At 33.3% G+C, this 13432-nt stretch overlaps 1 protein-coding gene across 1 annotated transcript; it reads right to left on the bottom strand.

Moving 5' to 3' along the window:
• Positions 1–209: 209 nt before the first annotated feature.
• LOC132303417 (receptor-like protein EIX1) lies at positions 210–3327 on the bottom strand. The gene has a single exon (XM_059800656.1). It carries the CDS (start codon positions 3278–3280, stop codon positions 251–253), a length of 3030 nt encoding a protein of 1009 aa, XP_059656639.1. The 5' UTR covers positions 3281–3327; the 3' UTR covers positions 210–250.
• Between the last annotated feature and the right edge of the window lie 10105 nt (positions 3328–13432).

Genomic DNA, 13432 nt, shown 5'->3' with positions numbered 1-13432 from the left:
CAGAAAATGTGAAAGGTGAGTGAAATCAGGAGCTTATTTTGTGATAAAAAGGATAAAATATGCTCGAGTGGTATAGAAATTGCAATGTGATTGAATTATACAAGACAATGCATATCTAATTGCACATACACAATTACACATATTATTGCCACAATTACAAAGAGGAAAACAACCAAGCAAATCACATAGGATTGCACTTACAAATCACATGGGTAAGGGTACTACTATATTTCACTTGAAAACAAATAGATTACAAACGAGCCCTTCTCAATGCAATCATAAGGGTTATCCTTTCGGTCATGTTCTCCACGAACTGAAACAAGGCATGCCTCCATGTCTTCTTTATCAACAAAGTACCCAAAACAACCCAAAATCCGACAACAAATCCCGGTCCCATGCTATAATAGAACCATGCCATGTCAAGATCATTTCCGTTGTCACTATGATTTAGACCACCTCCATTGAGAGGAGGCACATTAGATGTAACATCGCCTAGGCACTTGGTAAGAGGAAGCCCACACAGTAAGGGGTTACCTTCATAAATCGACGGATCATCGAATGTTTGGAGCTGATTGCCAGTTGGAATTTTTCCTACCAAGTTGTTGTGAGACAGATTCAAGTGGTTCAAAAAAAACAGTGAAGATAAACTTTGAGGAATTGGTCCTGAGAGATTGTTGTTTGAAAGATCTAAGGTTTCCAAATTTCGCAAATTTCCAATGTTCTCTGGTATGCGTCCAGACAGATAATTCATTGAAAAATTTAAGGTACCAAGTGCAACTAGGTTTGTTATCTCTTCAGGGATTTCACCAACTAGGCTATTTGCTGAAAAATCAATGCTGTTGACAAATTGTAGAGTCCAACCATATCTCAATTCTCTTCCTTTTGCCACCAAACTTATTTGGTCCACACTAATTGTGATGGAACTGCCGTTACTCGATAATGAGAAATTTGCGAAACAAGTGGGAATGACCCCTGAAAGATTGTTGTGTGCAAGATCTAGGATGTGAAGGCTTTTAAGATTGCACCATTGTTGAGGAATGCTTCCTCTGAACGAGTTAGATCTTAGACGTAACAGCTCAAGAAATGGAGTTGTATTGTGTCCAATCCACAAAGGTAGTTTTCCATTTAATCTGTTTCCCCCAAGGTCAATGATACAAATATTTGAACAATTTTGCAAGGATTGAGGAATTTGTCCATTTAAATTATTGCTACTCAACAATAATGTTCCAAGAGAACTTAGAGAACCAATTGAACTTGGAATATTACCTGAAAGACTATTGTTCGCTACATCCAAAAGCTTTAACATTTGAAATTTGTTCCAACAATGGGGGAGCTCCCCGAATAGTTGATTGGTCCCCAAGACAAGATATTCTAAATTCTTCATTGTACATATCGATGATGGAATGGTACCATTTAGACGATTCTTGGACAGAAGCAAAAATCGTACCTTCGGCATCAATTTATCCATATTCGATGGAATTGGTCCCGAAAATAAGTTGCTATAAAGAATTAAATTGGACGCATTAGTGGACCAAAGTGGCAGCAAACCCTCAAAACAGTTATTACTCAAGTCGATAGTATATAACTCTGGATATTCTAAATTGATTGGTAGCTTCCCTTTTATTTGGTTGTTAGATAGATCCAAATGGACAACTTGAGAAGATAACATGGAAAACCATTCCTCGGCAATGGTATCTGCAATTCCAACATTCGTAAGGGACACATGAGTGAGTTCATTTTGAACTTGAAGCCATACCGGAAATCTAGGACCCACCAGGCAGTTTTCTATTTCAAGAATTTTGAGCCTGAAAGGAGGTACCCACTCGTATGTCACATTGAAAATCAAGGATCCGAATTTTTCTGTTGATATTCTAAAATCTTCTAATCTTGTGAGATTCATCAACTGGGCCTCTGTGACGACCCCTTCCCATGAATTACTTCGGAGATATAGGAATCTGAGTTTTGAGAGCTGTCCAAAACTTTCAGGAATGGTTCCATTCATTTGATTGGCAGAGAGGTAAAATTCTTGCAAGGATGACAAATTTCCAATTGATTTCGGAATTGAACCCCAGAAAGAGTTTCCCCAGAGATCCAATCGTTGAAGATTGTTGAGTATTCCTATTGAATCGGGCAGTTCCCCTTCAAAAGAGTTGTATGCTAGACTTAGTGACATTAAGCTACTGGTTGGACAGCCCGAGAATGCACCAAAAAACTCAACCACCTCACCGTTGAAATTGTTTCGTTGAAGGTCTAAAATTTTAAGCATGCAAAGATTCCCAAAAAATATTGGTACTTGACCTTCAAACCTATTAGAAAACAAATCAAGGTCTTCCAAAGACGTCAACTTCACGAATTCACTCGAAATGACGCCACTAAAATGATTAACGCTAAGATCAAGTTTGGTGAGGCTCGTGAGATTGGACAACCAGTTTGGTATTGAGGAGATCAACCCATTACCAGAAATGTCAAGAACCGAAAGCAAAGTTAAGTTAACAAACGGGAGTGAGAGTGGAAGGCTCGGTAGACCACACCCAGGCAAGTGTAACTCCATGAGGTTAGGAAGCATGTTAACTAATTGCAGCCAATTAGTGTCATTGACTTCCAAGTTTTGCATGTTAAGGTATTTCAAAGAAGAGAGACCCGAGAGCCATTTCAAATTTGAAGTGTGTAGGTCAACAGGCCATAATGAAACCTCATTAAACCATATTAAATAATCATCACCGAGATCAAGATAATTCAGGCTAGATAGATTTCCAAGATGAGATGGAATCTCACCGCCAAACATGGAACAAGAGAGATTGAGATATCTCAAGTTCTCAAACATACTCAAGAATTTAGGAATTCGAATTCCTCCAAAATCATTGGAGCTCAGGTCCAAATAATTCAAATATTTCAACTTAAGCAAAGAAGAACTTATCTTACCTCCCAAACGCGACCTTCGGTAATGTAATACAAAGGTCTTCGGTACATAGTAGTAGTACTCATTTGAATCAAAAGCCTTGCCTCTGAGATCGAGCTTGACAACATGTCCGGTTATGTTGTTGCATCCGACGCCCCTCCATTGACAGCAATCTTCGCCCTTCCAAGAAGAAAGGCTACCTGTGTGATCTTTGAGACCGTGTTTGAAGTTGACGAGTGCTTTCCTCTCCATCTCAATGCACTTGGCGGAGGTGAGTTTTGTCATGTTGTTCACCAAAAATGACGATGACCCTAAAAACAACATTACAAGAAAAAGGAGACGAACAAGAAGCAGACTAAGAAATGTGGTATTATTAGCCATTGTGTTCTTGAAGATATGCAATGATACTAGTATTCACACAGCTGTGTCTTTTATAAGCTCATTCATGACGTCGTTGCACAGAAGTTACTACTATTCATTAGTCTTGCACCAAATTTACGCCAAAGACTTCCACAGAGGATTAGTACGACAACAATTATTAGTCCACCAAATCTTTCTATTTTCTAATAACTGTGTTCATGCATCATTTACCAACTCTGTTTTAGATTTTTTTTCTAGTGATTTATCCCACCCCAACAACCCAATTCCTAGAAGTAAATGACACGCACTAGAGAGTTGATTTTCTTTTGGTCCTTAATTCCATAAGACCAAACAAATTAACTTAGAACTATAACAATTTTTTAGTATCAAATTAAAATTATTGTGTTATTCATCAAATTATATTTTATTGAATATATTTTTTTAAAAAAGTAATGAAAAAAATAATTTTTTTTTAATGACGTGGGAACTCTGTTTTAGACTTTTTCTAGTTATTGTTAAATTTTAGTTCACATCATCTCACATCTTTATTTTGTATACATTATACACATCTTATCTATAAATTTATAAATATAATGATTTAGAGTTTGCAATTTTTATTAATTTATGTGAGAAGACCTAATAAAATCATAATGTTTACTCAATTTATAATGAGCATAGTAATTCCTATTAAGATGATAAGTAGTCCAAAAATTAGACATACATGACTAATTTATTTGAGTAAGAGATGATGTCATAGTAACATCAATGATACATAATTCTAATTGGGTCTGTCGGACTCTCGAATTATGTGTAATTTACTCTTTATGCAAATCGCTGTTCATAGTCAACTGTCGTATGATTGTCACTAAACAAAGTCTCATTTTGGCTCCTCAATGTATATGTTACATTGTGGAGTCAAGGTAGATCTTATAATGACAAACATAAAGTCTTCATTTATTATTTATTCCCAACAACCCAATTCCTAAAAGTAAAAAGACACACACTAGAGAGTTGATTTTCTTTTCGTTTTTAATTCCATGAGACCACAATTTAACTTAGAACTATTACAATTTTTGAGTATCAAATTAAAATTTTTCAGTTATTCATCAAATTATATTTTACTGAATATTTTTTTAAAAAAAATTAATGAAAAAAATAATATTGTATATATATATATATATTGTTATACTCAAATTAATAACGTGGTATTATTAGCCATTGTGTTCTTGAAGATATGCAATATATATATATATTGTTATATATATATATATATTGTTATACTCAAATTAGAAGCAGACTAAGAAATGTGGTATTATTAGCCATTGTGTTCTTGAAGATATGCAATGATAGTAGTATTCACACAGCCGTGTCTTTCATAAGCGCATTCATGAAGTCGTTTGCAGAGAAGTTACTACTATTCATTAGTCTTGCACCAAATTTACGCCAAAGACTTTCACAGGGGATTAGTACGACAACAATTATTAGTCGACCAAATCTTTCTATTTTGTAATTGATGTGTTCATTCATCATTTACCAACTCTATTTTAGATTTTTTCTAATTATTATTAAATTTTAATTCACATCATCTTATTTCTTTAGTTTTTATACATTCTACACATCTTATATAAAAATTTATAACAATAATAATTTAGAATTCGAAAGTCGAATAATTTCGAGTAATTTATGTGAGTGGATTGACAAAATCACGATATTTACTCAATTTGTATCTTTTAGTCTTTGTGAGGCTGAGAATGATGACACAAGACTTTGAAGTTTCAATTAAAGACTTTTTATTTTTTATTTTTTATTTTTTTCTTTTTTTTGAGACATGCATGAAACATGTGCATTGTGACTTTAAAATTGATGCAATGTCTTCCCATGGAAAGACTTCAAGTCAAGTCAATGAAGTCTATGGAATTGGTGCAATAAAATCATGATGTTTACTCAATTTATAATGAGAATGGTAATTCCTATTAAGATGATAAGTATTTCAAAAATTAGACGCACATGATTAATTTATTTGAATAAGAGTTGAAGTCATCATAATGTACATAATTCTAATTGAATTTATCAGACTTTCAAATTATGCGTAATTTACTTTTTACGCAAACCACTATTCATAGTCAACTGCCGTGTGATTGTCATTAAACAAAGTCTCGTTTTGGCTCCTTAATGTATATGTTACGTGGTGGAGTCAAGGAAGACCTAATAATGGCAAACATAAAGTCTTCATTTATTATCTATCCCCAACAACCCAATTCCTAGAAGTAAATGACGGGAACTAGAGAGTTGATTTTCTTTTCGTTCTTAATTTTATAAGAACATCTATACCAGTCTCTCTAGATTACTCAGTTTATAATGAGAATAGTAATTCCTATTAAGATGATAAATAGTCCAAAAATTAGACGTACATGACTAATACGTAATTCTAATCGGATTTATCGAATTTTGTGTAATTTACTCTTTATACAAATCATTATTCATAGTCAACTGTTGTTGTGTGATTGTCACTAAACAAAGTCTCATTTTGCTCCTCAACGTATATGTTACGTGGTGAAGTCAAGAAAGACCCTATAATAACAAACATTAAAGTCTTCATTTATTATCCTCAACAATCCCAATTCCTAGAAGTAAATGACAGGCACTAGAGATAAGTACACCAACAATTATCGCCAAAGACTTCCATAGAGGATGTGTTTCATGCATCATGTACCACTCTGTTTTAGATTATGTGCAATTTACTCTTTATGCAAATCACTGTTTATAGTCCATTGCCTGCCGCTAAACAAAGTCAATTTTTGTAGTAAAAAATATGTAACGTAAGATGTATTTTAATTTTACCCTATGAAATAGAGTTTGATAAGTGATTTTTTTCCTCTGATTTTTTTCTTTTTCCTTGACCAAAAAAAAAAAAAGCTGTTTAACTTCTGTAGTGTACAATTTATAAAATATATGTGAGTATTTATACTTAATAAAAAAAATGTTATTTCTGTGTGTATTGAATTATTGGACGACTATAAATAAATACAAAGATGTCTAACTCCATTATTTTTCATTGATGTCAAAAAGAAAAAGACCAATCTCACCTAGCAAAATTCAATTATTGAATCGACTGAGGGACTATGGGGACACAAAATGGGAAGGATCTAGATTGAAATTATTGGTGTGTGAATGGGTTGAATCAAAAGTTTTTGGTGAACAACAATGCCTTTTGCCAAACAGGACATGTTTGGTTTAATAATTAGAATGCTATGTTATTATGGACTACACATTAATTTCGCTTTTGCAAGTAGAAACATTATAATTTGAATTGGGACCCATTCACGTGAATGCCAATGACCAAAGGAAAGAAAAAGACCATTTTTTTTTTTTTTTTTTTACTTTGGAATGGAAAGGGACAGACAATATACGGTGGAAGTTAATCTGGGTTAGATTTTACTGTATTTTGTTTTGGAGTAATCTATTCTATTGCTTGTTAAAAAATAATTTATTTTAGATTTTCTTTTATTTTTGTATTTATTGCAGAGATAATTTGGGGAAAAAAGGAAGCCAAAAAAAAAAAAAAAAATCAAAACCATGAAATATATATATATATATATCAAAAGGAAAGGATAACTTAATTTTTTTTTTATTTATGGGTATTGTTCAATCAACTAATTCATTTTAAGTATTATACGTTTTATGAATTAGTGGATTTCTTAAAAAACAAAATGAGTATGTATTTTTTGAATTTAAATAAAAAATTACTTATCCAGTTTAAGTGACTCCAAACATTTCCCGATTGATTTTTTAATTTATTTAAAAGTTGGTTTAAGCCACCGTCCTATAACTATAAAGTGGGTCAGATTGCCCAGTTGATCTATGCTCTAAATTTTGACAATATTGGGGAAAATTTGATCCTTCGACCAAAGGAACAGTGAATAAATGAATTACATAAAGTCTTCGTTTATTGTGCAAATTCATCTCCAATTGCATAGTAAGTCATTTCTTCCATTCGGTAATAAGTGGAGCAAATGTGGCCACGTCACTAAGAAAAGATGAGGGTGAAACAATTTTGTCTAGACACTATAAAAACTTTAACTATTATACAATAAATACGATATAGGTTATATATATTGTTTGGAATTGCCCATTTAATCCTTATTTATTGCTTTGAATTGCCCATTTAACCCTTACTTCATTTAGGGTTTTACATCATTTTTAACGAAAAGAAGGAAAGACAAGACGACGAAGAAGAAGAAGAAGAAGAAGAAAGGTCTGTGCTGCATTCATGACGTCGTTGCACAGAAGTTACTACTATTCATTAGTCTTGCACCAAATTTACGCCAAAGACTTCCACAGAGGATTAGTACGCCAACAATTATTACTCCACAAATCTTATACGTTCTACTCATCTTATACATGAATTTATAAAGATAATAGTTTAGAATTCGAAAGTCAGATAATTTTGATTAATTTATGTGAGTGTATCTAATAAAATGTTTACTTAATTTATAATAAAAATAGTAATTCATATTAAAATGATAAGTATTTCAAAAATTAGATGTGCATGATTAATTTATTTGATAAGAAATGATGTCATTACAATGTACGTAATTCTAATCGGATTTGTTGGCTCTCGAATTATGTGTAATTTACCCTTTATGCAAATTACTGTTAAAAAAAATAATGATAATAAATCATTGTTCATAATCTACTACCGTGTGATTTAAACAAAGTTTCATTTTGGCTCCTCAACGTATATGTTATGTGGTGGAGTCAAGAAAGAACATAAAATAACAAACATAAAGTCTTCATTTATTATCCGAATAACCCAATTCCTAAAAATAAATGACACGCACTTGAGAGTAGATTTTCTTTTCGTTCTTAATTCCATAAGACCAAACAAATTAACTTAGATGGATTACAATTTTTGAATATCAAATTAAAATTATTCCATTATTCATCAAATTATATTTTACTGAATTTAACAATAGTTGGAAAAAAAATCTAACACGGAGTCCCCAATTCATTAATATATATTAATGAATTGGGGACTCCGTGTTAGATTTTTTTTCCAACTATTGTTAAATTTTAGTTCACATCATCTCACATCTTTATTTTGTATACGTACAGGCTGGTTGGTTTTTTGGGTCATGTTCTATTCTGCACATCTCTGCCAAAAGCAAAGAGATATTACTTGTTTTTTATTTTTATTTTTTATCATTTAATTATTCACAAGATCCAAAAGTTCTTTTAAGAAAGATTTACTGATTTGTGAAGAGTTTTAGTGGAAAGACCAATCACTTGGGTGAGTTTTCTTGCTTAGAGGTCTTGTCCAAAAGAAAGAAACAATGATGGTGAATTATGGCAAATCTTATCAAAGCTAGCTCACTTGGGCTTACTCTTGGGGCATCGGGCCCAGCCCAATTTAACCCTTTTCAAGAAAAGTTGAAGCACAATCTGTTTTAGATTTTTTTTTTTTTTTTTTTTTTTTTTTTTTTTCTAGTTATTGCAAGTCGTTTCAGAGAAGTTAGTACTATTCATTAGTCTTGCACCAAATTTACGCCAAAGACTTCCACAGAGGATTAGTTCGCCAACAATTATTAGCCCACCAAATCTTTCTATTTTGTAATAAATGTGTTCATGCATCATTTACCAACTCTATTTTAGATTTTTTTTATAGTTATTATTAAATTTTAGTTCACATCATCTCACTTCTTTAGTTTTTAGACATTCTAGACATCTTATATGTAAATTTATAAAAATAATGATTTAGAGTTTGAAAATCGTATAATTCCAACGAGTGGAGTGACAAAATCATGATGTTTACTCAATTTATAATGGGAACAGTAATTCCAATTAAGATGATAAGTAGTTCAAATATTAGGCACGCATGATTAATTTATTTAAATAAAAGATGATGTCATCATCAATAATATGTAATTCTAATCCGATTTATCGGACTCTTAAATTATGTGTAATTTACTATTTATGCAAACTACTGTTTATCGTCAACTGCGATGTGATTGTCACTAAACAAAGCCTTATTTTGACTCCTCAACGTATATGTTACGTGGTGGAGTCAAGGAAGACTTTATAATGACAAACATAAAGTCTTCATTTATTGTCTATCCCCAACAACCCAATTACTAGAAGTAAATGACATGAGCTGCAGAGTTGATTTTCTTTTCGTTCTTAATTCTATAAGACTAAACAAATTAACTTAGAACTATTACAATTTTTTAGTATCAAATTAAAATTTATTCTGTTATTCATCAAATTATATTTTACTGAATATATTTTTTTAAAAAATATTAACGAAAAATTATGACATTGGAACTTTGTTTTAGATTTTTTTTCTAGTTATTGTTAAATTTTAGGATTAATTACAATGACATCCTCTGAGGTTTGATATAAGCTATATACAAGTTGGAGCTTTTTTGAACAATGACACCCCCTTATCAAAAATTGCATCCAAACAACCCCTAAAAGGTTATGAAAAGTCGAAATTATCCTTTAATATTTTATTACTATGAATGAGAAAATATCAAAACTCTTTAAAGACCAAATTGCCCTTTGTGTGAGATCAATACCAGCCACCCATTTTTTCTTTCCTCGTCATCTTCTGTCTACCCAAACCCACCGGATCACTCACCATCACAGCCACCACCCGATTACTACCTCTTCACCCACAACCTTTGGATTCAAAATTTTGATGGAAACATTCATAGTTCATGAGATCGCTCGAGATGAGAGAAGATTAGATCGTTTGGAACTTCTGCAAGTCATTATCTTGGGCTCCGGTGATGGTGACGACCACGGCGACGAGATTGGGTTCCGATGATGGTGACTAGCTAGCAGCGGGATGACACGGCGGTGATGCATTTGCGACGTCGACGGCATCTAGGGTTATATATATATATAAAGAAGTGGTGGATGTGGCTGTGGGTAGCGGTGGTATGGTAGGTGCTTTTAGGAGGATGGAGAGAACAGAGAGAACTTGGGAAGAAAGGGAAAAAATTATTTGGTCACTTGATACACCTGTGGTATGGGCGAGGGTGATGCACTCGAGGCTGCCATCGGTGTTGCAGGATAAGCAACCAGTGTTGTTGCAGCCAGTGCTAGGTCAGCGTTGGGAAGGATCTCGTTCTTCAACTCACCAGATCTCTTAGCGATGACTTTCGTCTCCATGACGACCTCATGATCTGCCGTGGGTAACCACGCCTCAATTTGGGGGTTCACCGCCGCCAACAACAACTCGACCTTCGCCTACGCAGACACGAGCGAAGCAACAACTGCCGTTGAAGATGATTCGCAAGACGCCGATGGCGCCAACAATGTCGGGGAACCACCGGACCTGCGGTGAAATGTGTTGGTGAAGAAGCAGTCGGAGCGTCGACTAAGGAAGAGCTACTTGAGGGGTTCTTGGAGGATGGAGATGATGGAAGGCTGATGCCGTTGACGATGGGGATGTGAACTAAGAGTCTGATGGAGAATCCATGATCGCAGAGCTGATTGAATCAGAGTCTTGAACCCAATGAGAGTGTACAAAGGAAGTTGGGAGGAGAAAGAACATAGATGGCGAAGATGTGTAATGCTGAAGACATATTTTCTTAGATGTGTGGCTAGGATTGTCTGGGACCATAGATTGGTTTGAGGGTTAAATTGGTCAATTCAAATGATTAGAAAGGTTAAACCCAATGAGAGTGTACAGAGGAAGTTGGGAGGAGAAAGAACATAGATGGCGAAGATGTGTAATGCTGAAGACATATTTTCTTAGATGTGTGGCTAGGATTGTCTGGGACCATAGATTGGTTTGAGGGTTAAATTGGTTAATTCAAATGATTAGAAAGGTTAAAAAGCTAATTTTATAATTCAAATGGGTTAATTCACAAGGGAAAGGGTATTAAGGTCATTTTAGCTTGTCTGGGGTGTCTTTGTTATCTTTATCAAACTTGAGGGGGTCTTATTGTTCAAAAAGAGATTAACTTGTATATGATTATCATTACGACAAACTTCAGGGGGTGTCATTATAATTAACTCTAAATTTTAGTTTACATCATTTCACATCTTTACTTTTTATACATTATACACATCTTATATAAAAATTTATAAGAATAATGATTTAGAGTTGAAAAATCAGATAATTTCGACTAATTTATGTGAGTAGATTGACAAAATCATGATGCTTACTCTCTTTGCACTTTTTAGTCTTTGTGAGGCTGAGAATGATGACACAAGACTTTGAAGTTTCAATTAACGACTTTTTATTTTTTTATTTTTTGAGACATGCACAAACATGTGCATTGTGACTTTAAAATTGATGCAATGTCTTTCCACCGAAAAACTTCAAGTCAAGTCAATGAAGTCATTGTTACTATGGAATTGGTGCAAGAGGTCAGTTCCACCAAAAGACTCCAAGTCAAGCCAATGAAGTCATCCGACGTGGCCACATGTCAAGTCATTAGAAATCAAAATATATATTATATAGGGTAATGTGAAAAAAAATCCCTTAGACTTTACCCTCTCTCCAAAAAAAAATCTCCCTGAACTATTTTTTTAACAAAAAATTCCCTAAACTATTACACTTTTTGCAAAAAAAAATAAAGCCAAATGACACTGTTCTAGTAAACTTTGGCTGTAAAATAGTCACGTGCATATGCTAAAAATTGAAAATGCCAATCCCACCCTTATATTATGTTGTAGTACGCATATGTACATATGTTGGTAGTACATATATATACATTTGTTCGTTGTCATCATCACGTCCATACCACTATGTAGGGTGTTAGGGTTCTTCCGCATCTTTTGCAAGGAGGTGTATGGTTGCATATGCTAATGCTAATGCTAATGCTAATCTGTAAAGCGACTCTTAAAATAGGTAAGCCTCCTTCCTATTGAATGTGATTCTTATTTGATTCGAAAGAGCGAAGTCTTGCCCACTGTGGATTCCCATTCATAACGTCAGTAGTACGTAATTCTAATCGAATTTATAGTGTAATTTTCTCTTTATACAAATCACTGTTCATAGTCAATTGTCGTGTGATTATCACTAAACAAAGTCTCATTTTGGCTCCTCAACATATATGTTACGTAGTGGAGCCAAGGAAGACCTGATAATAGCAAACATTAAAGTTTTCATTTAGTATCCCCATCAACACAATTCCTAGAAGTAAATGACATGCACTAGAGAGTTGATTTTCTTTTCGTTCTTAATTCCATAAGACCAAACAAATTAACTTATAACTATTACAATTTTTGAGTATCAAATTAAAATTATTTTGTTATGCATCAAATTATATTTTACTGAATTTTAATATATATATATATATATATATATATATATATATATATTGTTATACTGAAATATAAAACCTAGGCCATGTGCCACCACCACAACCACATCCACCATAGCCAGGGGCAGAGCGAATATGTGCCTAGGAGGCACATGCCCCCTGGTCTGGCCCCGCCCTATTTATATATATGATTTTTAGTTTATTTTTTACACACATATATATATATTATGCCTCCCCTAAAACTATTACCTTCCAAATTTTTTTAAACTTTTTCTATTTTTTCTCTTTTACTCTTTAAATTTATTTAATTATATCTACAGGCATGTCGCCTAGCGGTACAAGACTCCTACCTCCCAAAAGGAGATCAGGAGTTCGAACTTCAGTGGAGGCAGTGTGTGTGAGTCTCAACTAAAATAAAAAATTTATTTATTTAATTATTTTTTAAAAAAGGTTAAATTTCTCCTATTGAATCATGCTTTAATTTATTTCCTTCAAAATTCATTTTTTTTTTTTCTTTTTCTTTTTCTTTTTTTTTTTAAAAAAAAATTTCCACTATGCCCCGTTGAATTCAAATCTTAGCTCCGCTCTTAACAATAGCCAAACCACCTCCTCCACCATTCAAAGCTTTTTATGAGTTTGTTGAGGAATCCCGCCCAAGCCAATGACTTGGGCTTGAATTTTTAAATGACAAGTCCAATTTCGCCTGGAGAAAGAATTATCTTACTATAAGAAATGCAATAGTATGCGAACCTTTATCAACTGACAGCAGTAAATGATGTAAATCATGATACATATTCCTAGCAATTAAGTATGCCCCAATATCACGAAAAGAAGTACAATGTGCTCAGAATATTATTATTAATGTTTGTCATATGAATAAAGATTAATTCTTTAA

Source organism: Cornus florida, unplaced genomic scaffold (genome assembly GCF_030987335.1).
Source record: "Cornus florida cultivar Cherokee Brave unplaced genomic scaffold, ASM3098733v1 CherokeeBrave_3.0.0_Hap2_Chr04, whole genome shotgun sequence".
Classification (NCBI taxonomy): Eukaryota; Viridiplantae; Streptophyta; class Magnoliopsida; order Cornales; family Cornaceae; genus Cornus; species Cornus florida.
This window is presented reverse-complemented; position numbering and strand designations above follow the sequence as displayed.